The sequence below is a fragment of the Diadema antillarum genome, unplaced genomic scaffold (assembly GCF_040938485.1).
Source record: "Diadema antillarum isolate AM-2024a unplaced genomic scaffold, OU_Dant_1.0 seq00000217_RagTag, whole genome shotgun sequence".
Lineage (NCBI taxonomy): Eukaryota > Metazoa > Echinodermata > Echinoidea > Diadematoida > Diadematidae > Diadema > Diadema antillarum.
Genome location: NW_027271272.1, coordinates 2,270,399 through 2,288,684, shown reverse-complemented (window position 1 = coordinate 2,288,684; position 18,286 = coordinate 2,270,399). Strand labels below are relative to the sequence as shown.

The 18,286-nt window shown below is 37.4% G+C and overlaps 1 protein-coding gene across 1 annotated transcript in view; it reads left to right on the top strand.

The window, feature by feature from the left end:
• The first annotated feature begins 7,411 nt into the window (after nucleotides 1–7,411).
• Nucleotides 7,412–18,286, top strand: part of LOC139729121 (uncharacterized) — a 295,278-nt gene continuing 284,403 nt past the window's right edge. The window contains exons 1-3 of the mRNA XM_071640051.1: nucleotides 7,412–7,542; nucleotides 12,308–12,413; nucleotides 15,449–15,609. Coding sequence (XP_071496152.1) covers nucleotides 7,431–7,542; nucleotides 12,308–12,413; nucleotides 15,449–15,609 — 379 coding nt within the window. The 5' untranslated portion in view covers nucleotides 7,412–7,430. The remainder of the gene's footprint in view (nucleotides 7,543–12,307; nucleotides 12,414–15,448; nucleotides 15,610–18,286) is intronic.

The window sequence follows — 18,286 nt, the reverse complement described above, 5'->3', positions numbered from 1 at the left end:
TTAATTAATTAATGAACGAACGAATGAATGAAGGAATGAATGAATGAATGAATGAATAAATAAATGAATGAATGAATGAATGAATGAATGAATAATGAATGAAAGTAGCTTCTTTATATCCAATAGACGAGCTAACGAGGAGGTCACAAGGACGTCGATTTGGTCGAGGCCATCGGAGGTTATCTAGCATTCATTTCTTTTAACATATCAAAGGAGGTATAGATTCAAAATAGAACAATTGTTTGTTTTCCCTTTGTTTTCAGCATCAGATTCCAGTTGATAATTAGGCTTATCGAGTTGTGCATTCTAACTCTATCAATTTCATGCTAAATTATTTTTTCTGTTCTTGGAATATTTCAATTGGTCCGAGACATGTTGAGTCGGATTGAAAAATGCTTAATTCGACCCAAAACTATAACGATTTTCACAAGTGAATTTGTTTGAAGTTCGTGCTCCAATAGTTTAATTATTTAAGTTACGATCTCTCTGCCTTGCTCTCCCGGCTCTATTTCTTTAAAAATCCGTTTTACTTTGATTTGCTTTTATTTTGTTCATAGTTTTTGTGCCTGCTTTTCGTGCATTTCTTCCTTGCTTCTGAAATAAACAAGGAATTCGGTCCAAACTACCATCGATATACTCACGAGTTTTATGACTTTTGCTGCACCAGTGTTCTTATAGGACGACGAAGGTGCATGCACTTTTCATGCACTCGATATAGACAAAACAAATATACAATGTAGTTAATAATGTTATACAAGTCAATTCTGATATGCATTCTCCTATAAGGTCTATATACTAGATCTTTGAATATTGGAATGATCACTTTCCTTCTAAATGATAATAGCATATTCTTGCAGGACACTTTTAGAACATCTGCAGAACATAATAAGTGTATAGTTTGCCCTGAGAAGTATACAAGTAGACCACGAAAAGTATAGGCCCTAAAGAGAAGATAAAGAAGAAGATCGAAAAAGAAGAAGGAAAAAAAAAGAAGAAGAAAAGACGAGAAAACAACTTTTAAGACGTCTAATATGAAACTGATACAGCCTTAAAAATCAAAGTAACAACAAAACAACAACAACAGCAAATGAATAAAAAAATGAAAATCGACAAATTACGAAGTGTAAACGCACATTACAGTACACGTTAGTCAGTTAGTATTGCTGGATTTGTGATTTTTTTTTTTTAATCTGAATGATTCTGTTTTGCTTTCCCCTTTCTTCATACCTTTTCAATTTGTATGTATATCTGTCTTTTAAGTTCTTATCTTATTTTAATTTCTGTCGACACGAACAATTAAAAGTATCAGTTTATTATAGGGCTGCAAATGATAGACGTGAGCAGATAATAGGGCCTATCACACTATAGGCCTACTCTCGCCTTCCGACTGAGAGTTACTCAACAGTTTTCCGCTTGACCATACCATGAATCATGATAAGTGTGTGATAAGTGGTGCATCAGTGTGAAGGCAGTGCGAAGCAAGGTCAAATGCCTTGATAAGCTCGATCCCTGAAACGCGGGTGGGGTCGGAACATTAGGCCTATAGGATTCTCGTTCAGAGGACAAACAGATCAGTCCTGGCAAGGATGGTAGTGTCGGACCTTTTCTTATCATCTTTTGTTTTCCCCTATCATTTTAACAATGTCAATGTCCACAGATATTGTCTTGATGTAGCTAAGAAAAGGCCCGGATCGCGCTTATTGTATACATAGGCCATAATTACATTGAGATTTGCTTTTCCAGCGATTATCATACATTAATGCTGTAAACATTGAACGCACTGATAGTGTTCGTAGTTAACAGCGTTGTGTGTTAATTATATCATGATAGTATACAAAGACATGAATTCATTAGGGGCTATAAACTAGGCCTATATTGTAAGTAAACATTTCTGTGTAGACATTATTTTTCTGGAGGCGGAAGAATTAATTGTAGCCTGCTTGCCCCATTTGCAACGCTCTTTTTCTTTCTTCTTCTTACATAATATCTTCTTTATATATTAATTTGTCGTAGGCCCCCCTAAATGAGTTTGCGTGGTTTTTTTTTCTTGTCTTGTTTTGTTTTGTTTTGCTTTTCACACCAGGGGGTATAGGCTACTATTATATCGGCAAGCTTGGGACCCGTCTTGTAAAGGCTTTTGATTGATTCAAATCCATCTTGTAAATATATTTATATATATATATATATATATATATATATATATATATATATATATATATATATATATATATATATATATATATATATATATTGTCTTAAGACGGAGAACTGCAATCAATTAATCACAGGTTGCAATAGATTTGTGATTGATTGATTTCTATCACAAGTTTTATAAGACAGGGCCCTTGTAGAGATTCCATCAGACGACAGCACAGCGATCTTTATATCATCGTACATAATGATCGATAGAGAAGATATTGCAATCAGGGACTGTGAGTTGCAATGGACTCGGGCCGCAAGCGCACCATCGGTAGTAAATGTACTCTTAAAACCAAACACTGCTGCATCCAACGCGTATGCGCCACACAACTGCGTGAAATCACAGTCGTTCAGTGTGTAGTGTACTAGTAAGTCGTATTGCGATTGCACTTGCGCGATTGAATTGTTTCCGGAGCGTCGGCTGCTATAAGCTTTGGTATGCGCTCACGAGTTGAATGCTTTAGAATTATATCATCGTTCTTCCGTGATCTTTCACCATGAGCAAAGCAATCGTTACTTCAAGGTCTGTAGTAATGTTTGATTTTACTTCTTTTCGTTTCTATGGTAGTCTGTGTTCGGTGAGATGGTGCATTGATTAGCAAGAAGACGTTCACGCCCACCGCACTAAGTAGCTAGGTCCCACATATCGACATCCATGTAAGAACCGATTTAGACCAAGTGCTGTGCAGTTCATACACATCAGTGCCCCAGGTTTATCCTTACCCTCTCTAAACAGTGCAAAACACCACTCTTTAAAAGATTGAAAAGTGGGTAACGTGAAGTTGTTCCTGAAGTAGATTAAAATGTCTAAAATTTCTGGTCTAAGCGACTCAATTTAAAGTTTTGCTGCACAGATCAAAGAGGCCAGAGGTGACTTGTAAATTTGTAGACTTTCTCTAATTATGCCGATGGATTGTGGAGTGTGAATGTGACTGTACCTGCGTGTGAATCGAGCAAATGTTGCCTGCAACAAAAACTCTGATACGTATGCAGAGTGCAAGGAACAAGTCAGTTTTTAGATCTGTTCCTCTCAGTGCCCATGCATTCAACTGTATCTTTATAACATAAGCTCCTTAATAGATCACCTTCACCCCTGCACTCACATGTACCGGTAAGCTTAATAGAAATAAATCCACCTATACAATTGTCTTACTGAAATACAATTGAGTAAATGCTGTGAATATGTGATAGCACAGTGACAATGTGAATGCTACTCAGTCGGTTTGTCAAGTAACATCCTTTTGACATCCCATAATAATCACAAAAATCACATTATGATGTATGATAGCAATTGAGGAAAGCAATGCCAAGTGCTACTTGATGCAGACTGCCTTGGACATGTCATTGACAGTGAGAGAAGGAAAACCATGAAGAATAGAAAGATCTACATTAAGTAGATGAATTATGAAACCCTATAACCCCAGCTCTATGGTGGGAATATTGCAGTATGCAGTATAGGTTATCAGACGTACCCATTTTAAAATTAGAATTAAAACAAAGAAATGAGTTTATGGTAAACGTTATCACACCATGTGTGCTGCAAGTATGTAGCAGGATCATACAGTGCTTTATATAGATGGGGAATGGTGGTAGAAAGTGATGTGCACTTAAGAGGAGTACATATTTTCAGTCAGTTTGAGACAATAAAAGTCTAGGACAAGGACCATGCATCTATATGATCCGAGGGAATCTGGTGGGTCTACTGTGCAATGCAGAAATCATGTATACTAATGTACCAATGAGTTGTTGTGCTGGAGTTGCCCCCCCCCCCCCCCCAAAAAAAAAAGAAAAAAAAAGAAAAAGACATGTTCTGTGGGAAGATAAGGATACATGGCACTTATGCTGCATACTAGTAGTCTTGTAGGTTGATAACATGCTATGGAAATCTGGGTTATTAATGTACGATGGATGGTGATGTTATTTATAATGAAGCTAGTATTTATGATAATGAGAATGATGATGACAATGATGATGGTGGTCTAAGATATATTTACGTGGCACCCTTCTTTGCTATCAGTGTGATAATTCTAAAGGCTGACATGGCGTTATCATAGATATCAACTGAATTCACTGGTCTACACTTTACAGAAAATCCAGTTAGCATTCCCCTCATGTGATGGAAATCAAGAAATGATTTTGATGTAAGCACTACATGTATCTAGATGCTTCCAGGTTTATGTTCACATGTGCTTGTTATTACATACTCATATAATGTTCTTTTTAAGGGCGTGTATATCCTGCATAGATGTATAAAGGAGGTATGAACAAAGTGAATCTGGTTTCCAAGGATTTTCCCTTTTGTTTTATTCTTCCCACCAGGCAGCTGAAGAATATTGACACCGGGCTGGACATCTCGGTGCCAGAGTTCAGGAAGGTCAAGCAGCTGCTGACCACTGACGAGGAATACCACGTCATCGTCATCACCAACTTGCCTTACTTCAAGACCACCTCTCACAAACCAGATGACGTGGTTCAGTTCATGGTATTTGGTCTTTGATTTGTTTGCATGTCTATTCCTCGTCAGTAGAGTTACTTTGTATTAGCTATGCTAGATCTTAATATATTCTGGATCAAAAATTTGTTCTCTAGTAATTGATTGAAAGAACTTTACATATATTTCAACCCTTTCAGAATGTTGGCCTGTTTTACACTCCATGGTAATCTGCCATGTATTTGGAAAATGATGTCACTTTCTAAGTAGTACACTATTTGTGAAATGATGCCACAAAGCATTTTTGATTGTGTTCTGCTTTGTATGGTTTCTTTGTTTTCAGCTGTCATACTGTAATTTATAACAAAATTCAACCAAAATATCTTAAAATTTATTGTAGTACATGTACTAGTGTGACATGTGTAATGGATGTTAGACAGAGAAAAGTTAGCTTGTTGCTCGTTGCTGTTGGTAATTCTGCAGTGAACAGGTGGTTTTGTTGCCAGGTCTAATATTATAACTTATGATAGTGATGACAATGATGATTAATATTACTAAAAAGTGATAATACTAAATAATAATGATAATGATCATAATCGTATATATCATCATCAAAATTATTTTACCATTATATTTATCATCATTTTTGTTGTCAATGTCATTACTGTTGTTGACATTGCATGATGGTTATGTACCGGTATACTGTTAACCATTCGTCTATTGAATTGTTATAATTTATTATTGATTCTCTCATTTAGGTATTGCTAGGTCAGTCATAAAAACCCTACTCCCATTCATTTTCCTTTTTTTTTTTCTTCTACCGCATGAAGTGAAATGATTAACATCTGTTGGTTTGGAGCAAATTGCTGGATGTAGGGCCTATATTCACCCTGTTAGTCTCTCATGAGATGTTCTAGACACAGAAATAACTCACAACTCGTTTGTTTCATTGTTTGGGTATTAGATTTAGTGATACAAAATAACCTTTATATTTTTATCACCACAAATGAAATTATCACAACAGAGTGCTTTTGGGAAGAAAATGAATATGGCATTGAAATATTCTCAGAATTTCTGTTGGTTTCACCTTCTTCTTTTTTTTTTCTCTGAAGAAAGAAAAATTTCATGGCATTCCCCTGAACACAACATCAGCCACACTATGCATTTAATTTTTTAATCCAAAAGGGATTATCATGTTTACTGGCTCTAAGCCCAGTGTTATTGCCAACTGTTCCAGTACTCAGACTTGCTCTGAGGTAGTCTTATTCAAAGACCTTCATGCTATGCATGGTTAGCACTGACAGTTGTGAGCAAAGAACTGAAGAGCCAAAGTGAAGCGAAGTAGTTCAAGAGCCGTTTGAGATCTGAGATTGTCAAATTATTCATGGCCATGAGAAAAGCATAACCTGTGCATGATCACTCCTACTATATAATTCACTTAGTCACGTCGACCACTGATATTAATTTCTTGATTCACCCATTGGTATCAGTACAAAATGAATGATCTTTTATGGACTGTGTTCTGATAATGGGTTTTGATTTTTGCTACCAAAATGCTGGTAGTAAAATTAGGTAATTTAAGGCTTAATTTGAGAAACACTGATGAATATTCAAAGGTCCTCTTGTTGGATCTTGGATCTCGTTGCTGGCTTGACTCATTGCGTATAGCCACCCTAGATTCTTGTTGGTGGGCTTTTGATAAAGACTAGCACTGAAGTTGAAGGTAATGAATAGCCATGTTCACAATCAATGAAAGTCCTTGCATTGCGGTGAAAGGGACAAATCTGATCAGTGGTGCATGCTAGTAAACAATAGGCTTAAAATATCCATGTGCTCCCTGTAATATGTGGAGAACAATGAAAACCTGGCACTGTATTTGCACTACGGCCTGCACTTCATGGTAACTACAAATACTGTGAGTGTGTGCTTGAACTTGGTAGTCCTTTATTTTATCATGGAGATAATAGTATGCGTGAATGAGGCAGCTTGGAGGTGAAAATGATAAAGTTCAACCCCTCAGAGTTTTGCAATAGAGAGCCATGAATGACCTGACCATAGTGCTGTTGGAATAAAATTATAAATGTTAGTAGTCCAGGAGGCCACGAAAGATATATATCAGAACATCAATGCTATAATTTTTTGTGCTGTTTAGTGTTTGCATTTCATATTACAATTAGAGTAATTCATAATTTTCCTGTTTCTTCTTCCACAACAGGACACAGTTAGTACTACTAACAACTTCTACTGCTACCACTGTTTCAAGTGGTGTCAATGAAACTAATGTTGATTATGGTATTGACACTGATAACGATGATGATGAATACTAGTAATAATATCAGTAGTACGTAGTAGTAGAAGTAGTAGTACAGTGGTAGTAGTAGTAGTAGTAGTAGTAGTAGAAGTAGTAGTAGTAGTAGTAGTAGTAGTAGAAGTGATGGAAGTAGTAGTATGTCCTAGTATTAGTAGCAGCAAAGTAGTTCAGTAGTATAGTGACAATAACAACCATGGCATTCTCTGATAGTCCATGGCAGTTTAGACAACGAAATGAAAATATGATAGTGTGCTTGTAATTTTGGGATGCCATCCTTGATTCTCTGCAATTTTTGACCCTTGCATGCTGAGATACTGATATTGAAAAAACAAACAAAACAAGAGCAACCAGGAAAAAAAAAAAAAAAATTTCGGTTTGTGTTTGTGTCTATAGGTGCCTAAATGGTACGGTGACTTCGAAGCCCTTCACAAGGCGATGAGCGACCGTTACCCGGCAACAATCTTCCCCGACCTTCCCAAGAAGGTTTTGATGGTGAGGGACAGCACCCCCCAGCAGCGGAGGGCGGCCTTCGACAAGCTGATGAACTTCATCGCCTCCACCCCAAAAGTCTGCTGCTCACACATCCTCCTGGAGTTCTTCGGTGAGACCAATTTAACCCATTGAGGACCGGCTGATTTTGCTACAACTCCCATTTCCCATAGACACCTGCCCAAGTATACTTGGGACTCGTCTTCAATGGGTTAAGATTTGATGTGCTCAATGCAGTTCTAGATCATCCTTTTTTTAAAATCAAGATGCCATACTAGCTCTTTTCCGTGTTCAGCATCACTTCAGCATCCTGAAAATACAGGGCAAAACATATTAGTGATAGCTTGGTGGACTGGGGCCACCAAAACTTAATGTGAGGCCATCAAACTTCCAAAAAGTTATCTCTTGGTGGCGCGATCAAGCAGTTAAGATTATAAAGGAATTGTTATGTTTTCTTTTATTTCGGATGACTACATTTAATTTTTGAGTAACACAGTTACCAAAATATCAAATTTAATTTCTTTTAGCCACCAAAGAAAAAACAGATACTGTGAAGCCTTGTTATATGTATCATTAATCTAATCGTCACTGGAGAGGGAGAACACAAATCTGGCAATTAATTCTTTTTTCTTTTTTTTTAACCTTCATGTGGGATTTCAACATGGCATACACAAAAATGCAAATGATTCCCTTTAATTTGCAATCAAAACTCTAAGAACAATCATTTGTGTAATGCCAGTTGAATAGCTGCATGGGCAAGTCACACCTCAATATTTTGGATTACAAAATATTTAGAAACATATGATGACTTTGCATACTGTTTCTGTCCACCAGAGCATTTATATGAGTGTGATAAGGTGTAGACATTGTGATATCTTTTTCGATTTAACCCGTTGAGGACGAGTCCCGAGTATACTCAGGCAGGTGTCTGTGGGAAGTGGATGTTGTAGCAAAATGCACTCCGTCTTCAGTTGGTTAAATACTTCATTGCTTAGAAATGGAGGCATCCCAGCTGACTTGAGAGCATTTGAATTACTCTGGTTTGCTGAATAAAATTAATGATTGTGAATTAACCTAATAGGTGAGACAAAAAATATCAGTACTAAGGAGTGAGGATCAGTGTGTGGGCTTACAAAGAGTCCAGTTATTGTTGTGCAAAGACTAGCTGAGGAACATAAAAATGATAGATAAATAGATGTTTAGATCTCATAGATAGATGTATAGATAGATACAAAAAAGATGGATCAGTCGCTAGGTTCATGTATAATATGAAGCTACAAAGGTAGACAGATGTACAGTTTTATGAGTAGACAGACACACGAACAAACATATTAATAGTATAAAGTTTAGGGACAGTGATTTTCCGCGATCGCGGAAAACGGACGGAAAACGCGGAAACGGCCTTTTGAAACGGAAAAAATATTCCACACGGAAAATCACTTTTCAACAAAATAAAACACATAAGAGTAAAAATAAATCGAACTGTGAATTAATCATTATTACATGTCCACGATATTCACAGACTGCGGAAACTGAGTTTCTAAGCCAAGTTGTGTACTGTTAGTTGCAAGTTCTAGCGATGTCTAACGGCGTTAGATCTAGCGATGTCACGATTTCAATAACTGTTGAACACTTACTCAATCCAACACCAACAATCATAACCATAGAAGAAAGTCCATTTATATTCCAAAACACAATGTGTGTCTCGCCGAATAATGTGTGATGATAAAGCCAGTATTTTGGCAGTAAAAGTAGCGGCAACAGAAGAAACTGTCTAACTGTCTTAACTGTTTTCTGCTCGCGGTAAGCTGTCAGCAGGTGAGTGGAGTGGTGACTTTGCTATGCCTGCCTGCTCCACTGTATGTGTCGTGTGTAGAGCACAGCCTGCGCACAATGCATGATTCAGGAGTGAACTCCAAGTTCACGCAGAAAAAAGAAAAATCCCACGATGCCAAGGTGCCATGCCAGACTTGGGTGGGGTGGAGAGAGAGAGACCAATCAACAGAAGAAACCGCGCGTACTGGCGCATTCTTGGAGGTCATGAACTGTCTGGGGTGTTGGAGATGAACAGGGAAAGGGGCTGTTCCCAGGCCCTCTCTCCAGTCGAGAAATTGACACGCGAGCGCAAATTCTTCTGCCAACCAGCCAGCTGTCGGAATGTGCTTTGAAGTTACATGGAAGCCTGGCCTGGCTGGCATGAATGGGTGTTGAGTTTCAATCAATATCTACTGTTGTTTTATTCTTGTACATGTATTTGAACATGTTGTTTCACCTGACAGAAACACGGAAATCGGGAAGGTGTAGGGGAGAGGTTTTTGTTGTGTTGTAATGTGTGTGTGTTTTCCTCGGGTTTTTGTTTTGTTTTGTTTTGTTTTTTTGTTTGTTTTTTTTTTTTTTGGGGGGGGGGGGGACCGAGGCCAGAATGGGGGAAAGATCAGAGTGAAATGAGTGCTAGTTTCTTGTCTGGGTTATTGACTGAAGAAAGATAAATTGATTGTTCCTTTAGTGCTGAAATTTTTTATCTGTTTAGACCTTCTGAAGGAATAAAAAGACTTGACTAGACAGTAGTACACTGTAAGTCACTTGACTAGCAAGTCAAGAAAGAGGACATAATGATAGTTGTTGATACTGCAGGCCAGGCTTTGATAGTGATACACAAATATGTACTGTCGCACGGCATGATTAACTGGATTACAATGTATTGACTGAAGAAAGATTTAGGTAGATTGATCGTTCTTTTAGTGCTGAAGTTTTTATCAACACTGCTTATTAAACTGATTATCATGTATTCTGTTTGCAGTTTCTAAAGGAATAAAAACACTTGACTAGCATAAAGTCACTAGTTGAGACTCAGAGACTTATTTCACTTTGTATATTTTTTTTTTCTAATTTGTAGACAGCAGTGTAAACAGTCGTGTAAACAGCAGTGTAAACAGCCCTCTTTATCATCGCCATAATTAACCTTGCAGATTTACACATTATGCAATACTCTTCGAACATTATCACTGTGGCAACCTAAACCGCCATTTGGCCACCTAAAAAACTCTATAGGTTGCCCGGCTGGCAACCAAGGAAAAAAGTTAAGTGAGAGCCCTGTGCATGTTTTGACAGTCGAAATAGATAAATTGTAATACTGATGTTTCATTTCATTTGTCTTCATGGGTGTGTGGTACAGAGGTTGGAAATCATCAGGTACTGGTATACACTATGAATAACATGTATGAATGTATACACAATTACACAGGTACACAAACTTCAAATAGCAATCATTTAATTTTTGTTCATTTTTGCACGCAAATACATGTAAACGGAATTTGCATTTTTTGTATGTACAATTCACTATGGGAAAACGGAATTTCCGTTTTTTCACCATGTTGAAACGGAATTCATGATTTTCTGAAACGGAAAAGGCAATTTTTTGAAACGGAAAATCACTGCCCCTAAAAGTTGAAGCAAAATTTCTACAGTGTGGAAAGTTTCATTAATTCAAATGTCCTATTGAATTAGCGTGAAATGAAGAATACTGAAATATTATGTTCAGATGAACGGAAAGCAATACTTTTGTCTAAGAAAGAGAGATAAAGAGAGAGAGATCCAGACATGGTAAGAGAATTTGTTTCAGAATCGATCTGATTCTCAGCATATACTATCTCCTCATGGAACTCTATGTATCAGTCAGTTGATACCTTGTATTGTTTTTTTAACTCCCCGCAGATTAAACACATACTGGCTCAGGCTTCTAATAAGTGAATGGTCAAACAGTGCCTATTTATAGTCCAGGTTTTACAACCTTGTCTAGATAGACATTTCAGCTTCTCAAAGAGTATCACAAGCTGCATAAAACTTGACTCTTCGTTCAAGTACACATATAATCATAGCAGACCTGGAGAAATATTCATATCTTTTGGCTTGATTTTTTTTTCCCATCAAAAACAAATTACATTAAGCACTTCATGTTCAAGTTGAATTGAATGAGTTTAAGCAGAGTAAACAAGTTGAATAGCAGAAGTTCAATCTCATTTGGACATGAACTTTGAAATTCATGGAATGTTAAAGGGAATCTCTCCCCTAAAATCTAAATTTGAGAGGTGTGAGAGCATGTCCTAAGAACTCTAGAGAAAATTATATCCCCTCACAAAAAATGCCCAAAACTGCGAAATATTAATCTTAATATATCAGCAAGCACTAGTGCGTGCTGCAATAGTAGCCAGGTCTGAAAATAGTAGCCGCGCATAGACCATCGGTGTGTGCATGTTTCCTTCGTTCGCCTCCATCTGCACACAGCTACGTCGAATACTGTCTATCAGTATCACCTCATCGAACCATATATGCATCCGCATGAGTATGATGCCGCGGCTGCTTGGTCAGTGGCCTGGGGCGGCGCGGCGTGGCAGCACAACCTAGCTGCGTACGTGGACATTTGCGTGCATTTTCGTGTTTTGAGAGTATCGTAGTACACTGATCGTACAGAAAATTATTGAACTACACAATCGAATGCAGTTGATAACGCCAGGCTACTTCTCTTAGATCAAGGCGCATGTAATTTTTGGCAGTTTAGAGATTGCTCTATATCTCTTTATATATTGCTAGATCTCTGTATGTGAGTAACGTTGCACTCTTATATTTCACATGGATATTGCCAGTACAATAACCTACAATGTCAGAAAACTAAATTTCTGTGTACAGATACACTTTAAAGTCTCTCATGTCATAAAAAAGGCTAATGGTTGCAATCATAATTACATGCCAATTGAATGAGATGTTTTGTTGGTGAGTACTGATATTGTCTGGTGAAATACTTTTGAATGTTAGAAAAAATATGCATTAGTGCAGTCATACCTGACTCTTTTTCTTTTTGTTTTGTCTCTTACCTGCAGGTGTGAGGCATGAAAAGATTGAGGCAGTTGAAGGTGGAGAAAAAAGGGAGGGAGATGAGAAGAATCAGGAGAAAGACAGAATCAGCGCTACCACCTCACCAACAAAGTGAGTGTTTCCTTACCCAATAACTGGCCTTTTCATATCTCTTGTTGCATTGAGATCAGTAAAAACAAAAAATAAAAACAAAAAAAAAGACATAAACAGGGGGGACAAACCTAGTGCTGGAATAGCCTCTAAACCTCAGAAACACACTAGGCATTTTCACATCAGCCCGATAAAAATCCAAGCTCGAGATATTTTCCTATTTCCCAAGTCAGAAAATAGCGCGCTATTTCGAAACATCGGGCTGATGTGAAAACGCCTACTGAAGTTATTCCTCATGCCAGAAATAACCTTGTCATTTTTTTTTTTTTGCTTTCACATATCAGAGGGGAGTTAATCTTATTGCCAGAAGAGCCACATGTCTCCACAAAGTTAGTCTTCTACCCAGGAGTAAGTTCGCCCTGCATTGCTTTTGTCTGATGTAGTATGATAATGTTACTATAAAAGACAGGGCAAACCTGCTGCCTAAATTGCTACCGCACTATCAAAAATAATCAGTTTGTCTTCCTCTCAAATTGACCTTGTCCTGATATGCTCTTCTAAACAATGTTTTTTAAATTTATGAATATCAGAGGGAGGTTGGATCTGTGACCAGAACGGCCACACAAACCCCACAAATTAACAATTAAAGCCTCCCTTCTCCTGCATGAACCTTGCCATGTTTTGTTCTGGCAAAGTTACCATAATATGTACCTGAGGGAGGTTAGATTATTTTCAGAACAGCCACATCACCCATATAGTATTAAAAGCCTCTATTACTGCAAATTGGATTTTCCATTAAATGCTCTGATATAGTGCATAAAAATCAGTAAATTTTAGATACACATCACACATAATTATAGGCAAAATGTCAAATTGACCCTAGAAAGGCAGTTCTGTTTATTACCCTTGCTCCATATTTCCATTGTAAATTTAGCTGATGGGGGGGGGGGGTTTAAGCTGTTAGCACAGCACATCATGTCAATGTCATTTTTTATCATTATTATTATTTTTCTTTAAAAGATAATCTTACCTTGTACTGCTTAAGGAAAGTTTTTCAAAAGTCAGCCTTGCTCAGAGGTACAGAAAAAAGTCAGATGGTGTATGATGCTTAGGCGGAAGAGCCAAGTGGTCATAAATGTTAGTCTGTCTAAACAGGAACTGACCTTAAGCCTTGTTGCTATGGTAATCATTTCAAGAATCAGCAGGTATCAGGGGAGGGAAAACCCACTGTCAAAAACAGCAATATGACATTCAACTTCTTGCATTTGTATACTGAGTATTGCCTGATCATTCAAGGAAAGAACAGTTGAAGAGAATTGTAGAAAATAAGTGCTAAATTTGATCATATTTCTGGAAAAAATTCTGAATTTGGACACTTCCTTGTAATTGTTGCACTGATCTCAGAACAATTGCACTGATCTCAGAACAATTGCACATTTCAAATTGATATTTGATCAAGATAACTAAGTATGAATGTAATGAGAAATTAAAGACAGTGGCTTGTACTCAATATGTCTGAATTATAAGAAAAAAAAATTGCACCTATCTCTTGAAAATCCATGACTATGCATTTTTTTTTGTTTATGCTGCTAGTCCTTAGATAGATGCCAAAGCCATGCAAATTTTCCTATTTGCCATGCAAAATGATTAACTACTCACATTCAATATCAATTCATTTTGTGTGACGGGCATCAAATCACATAGATAAAAAAATCAAATTTCATGCCAATATGTTTATGTACTTTTAGGGAATAATACTCATTCTGCCTAGATCCTTGTAAGGGGTATCAAATGACTTTCTGTCAGAAAAGCTTTCTGAGAGGCTAGTTGCCAAAAACTGTCAACTCCCATACTAGAAAATAAGTGTGGATTATTTCGTTCTGGCAGCAAGGGAATCATAATGGTAGTGCAGCCCTGAAGGCGCTCAGAATCAAGGCCAGAAAGTAAGTGTATCCTTCCCATATAGACTGATGTTTCTGACAAACCGTAATTTTGCAAACATATGATTTTATTACAATTAAAGATCAACTTGGATGTTTAATACAGAGTTAGATTAGGGATTCCAACTAATCCACAGTGGCGGATCCAGGGGGAGCGCACCAGACGTGCGCCCCTCTTTATTTTTTATTTTTTGTTAAACAAAAGAAATTAAAGGACAAAATACGAGCGGGATGTGCCCGTCTTTAGTTTTGTAAAGGCACCCCCTCTTTATGGAATTCCTGGATCCGTCCCTGATCCATCCTTTCTGTGACCCTGCTAAAAGACTCGATACCTGTCGTCTCTTCTCACACGGAAGCTTGAAGCAGTCTTCTGGTCGTCAGATTTGTGGAGTTGGTGTAGGTGTCATTTTATTTTCATGGAAACATCTTTATTCCAGAAAGCTGATTTACATCAAGGTCCTGATGTATACAACATAAAACAAGATACAAATACTACAATATAGAAATACTCCAAAACAGCTGCAGGTTAAGAGAATAAAAATCATACATGTGTATCAGTAAGGTAAATTTCATAAATATAGATAAAATTTCTAAGATAGCTATATGGCAAATAGTTTTCTTCAATAATTTCATGATGAAATTAGTTAAGGATTTCTACATACACCATATTATGCACACAAATATATAATGTGCATACACATACATAAAAAAAAAATCCTTATTCAAATTCTGTTCAATACCACAAAATTCACATTCATATTCACAAAAATAAAACAAAACACTTTATACAAAAACATTGTACAAATGATGTCAATCTTACATTATGACTGTTTTTTTTTTTAACCAAAGAACCAAAATCCGTTTTTTTTTTTTTAATACACAAATATTCTCACAAAATGCCCGCAAAATGGGGACAGGATAGTTTGCTCAAGGCAATTGGGCACATTCCATTACTTGTTTCTCGAAAAGAAAAAAAAAGAATATCAATAAATAGACATTTTACCTGTTTTTTCCTTCTCTGAAAACTGCCCAATTAAAAAAAAAAAAATCGTACAAAATACATACACACACACACTTTGCCATATTCATTCTCCTCATCTGCATCTGATGACACAGATCCGTTAAGAGCCAGAGCTCCAGTCTGTTTGGGGAGGAGGACTCCGATGATGAACTCTTCAAGACCGGCAAAGATGGTGCGGAAGAGCAGGAGGAGGAGGAGGAGGAAGACAACGACCTCTTCTCACCCAGTCCCCACAATGCACCCTCGCGCACCAACGGTGAGTGAGAATTGGTCACCAGTCTGCCCCTTTCAGGTTTCGATTGGTGGTAAGGGAAGGGGCATGTGATCTAGATCTTTTCAATCAGTGGATGCGCAGCATGGATAACATTCTTGTGATTTTCTGTTTGAAATGTTTGTTTCCTGTTCAATTCTTCCGTGAGATTGACTTTAATATACCTGGGTGCTGGTGAGTGTAAAAATGTGTTTGAAGAATGTCACTGTACTATTGGAAAGTGCGTCATCATGTTACCCATGCTTTATTTGGATTTGCTGTGAACTGGAACATGATTCTGTTTTTTCCTTTGTTGTATGAAGTGTGTCCTCCATAAACGAGTATGGGTGTGATGTGGAGCATGTTTGTTATGAGTGCGCGTACGATCGAAGATGACTGTATCACCGTGTGGTCTGTATAATCCTTGCAGCGATAATACTCACGAGACTCTACCCATCCCCACGAGGACATGTGTATTTTTCTAGGGTGATCTTGATTGCCCACAAGACTGTCTCGCCCTTGACAATCACGAACCAGTTATGCCCTCAAAAAAGGAAAAAGAAGAAAAAAGGAGAATCAATTGGATATATCTTACCGGCTTGCCCCAGATCTAAATAGCAAACGCACTTCCCGTATTCAATCTGGCTATTATTGTGAAGTATCATATGTGGCATGGGCTTGTTTTGATGAGATTTCCGGATCATTGGGTAATGAATATGGGGTAACAGACTCATCCCATTTTGCAAGAGCCCCCCCCCCCCCCACACACACACACACAAAAGATAACGCCGATAACTTTATGGTATTAAAGTTAATCGTAGCTTTGCTTTTGTTTAAGAGTTCCATCACTGGTTCGTAATGACCCTTAAAATTAACTGCAAGCAAATTGATGTTTAAAGTAGGTCTGCTTCGATTAACTGATTCTTCTGAAAGTTTTGTCGATCGATCAATGACAACACCACGGGAGAATTTCGCATAATCTTGGGTTCGGATGGGGCCTCCTCTGATTAGGGTACGACAAGGCGGCTTTGTCTCTTATTATCAAAGTGAGGCTGCCAAGCATAACGAAGACAAAGACAAAGAAGGAAAGTGAACGGGCAAAGGAAGAAGAAGAAGAAGATGATGAAGAAGAAGAAGAAGAAGAAGAAGATGATGATGAAGAAGAAAAGGAAGAAGAAGAAAAAGAAGAAGAACAAGAACAACTAGAAGAAGATGATGATGAAGAAGAAGAAGAAGATGAAGAAGAAGAAGAAGAAGAAGATGAAGAAGAAGAAGAAGATGAAGAAGAAGAAGAAGATGATGAAGAAGAAGATGAAGAAGAAGAAGAAGATGAAGAAGAAGAAGATGATGATGAAGAAGAAGAAGATGATGAAGAAGAACAAGAAGAAGAAGAAGTAGAAGAAGAAGAAGAAGAAGAAGAAGAAAAGGAAGAAGAAACTGAAGGAGAATGAGGATGATGAAGGTGATGAGTAAAGAAATATGTTATGTTATTTGAGTATGATAGTAATGGTAATAAAGATGATAGAAATAATGATATTACTGGCATCAATTCATAAAAGTACGCAGAAGATGAGGGAAAAAGAGGAGAATGAAAATGAAGATTGAAGAATGAAAAACAGCAAGATTAGAAGAAGACATGGAAGAAACCTGAAGATGGAAGTGTAGGATGTGAATATAAGGTAGAGGCGGACAAGAAGGAATTAGTAAATTCCAAAACAATAAATTCATAAACAATGATGACCATTATATTTTAATTCGCCTCGTTGTGTATGTTTGTTTACGGTGTGTGTATGTGTGTGTGTGTGTATTTTTTAGGGTGATTGGGGTTGAGTGCGATGGGGAAGATATGACTTAATACTCTTAAACTCCGCCGTCCCTTTCTAAGTCGTTCAGGACTTTCAAAACGAAGATGATCGCCAACAAAATGTGGACTCCCCAATCTTACTTCTTTAAAGCTTAACATATTTCATGTGCTGTCATAATTATGTGTTTATTACATTGTTACAAATGCTTCGTTATGTAAAAAAAAAATTGAATGGATATGTAAAACCATGTTCATACATATCAAATTGCTGCTTTGCAAATTTGATTTTGCGTCTGGGCGAATATGATTATAAAAAGCAAATGCTATGAATTCAGCTCTTGCAACTGAACTCTTGGAAAGTCGAAACAACTTTTAAATTAATTTTCAAAGTTTCATGAATGTGCTCACAAAACCGCATGTGTGCATTACTGAAAGAAATGTATCCCTTAACAATGTTTAGAATCTCTCTAGACCGCAGATCAGCTCCATTAAAAGTCTCCCCCCCCCCCCCCGCGCTGGAATTTGCGTCATGGCAAATGGGAAGTCGCAACCGCGGCTTGATTCTAAAGTTTCTCAAATGAAACTTTGGTTTCCATTTTGAACCACATTCGAGAGTGTAAGGGCAGTGCAGATTTCTTCGCAGCAAGAGAAGATGGAGTTCTAGAGATTTCTTCACCGGTGAGTTTGACAATCGCATTTTTATTGCCGCATTTTTTGCTTCCTTGTCGGGTGCATCCGGAAACAACGCCTCACCGGAGCATCGGTAAGTCCGTTACTTACGACTGTATTTATGATTGTAATTTTTTCATGTAGTGACGATAATCCCTTTACACAACTTTCATAATTACAGTCAATTCTGTCTTTCATCCTAATCTCATA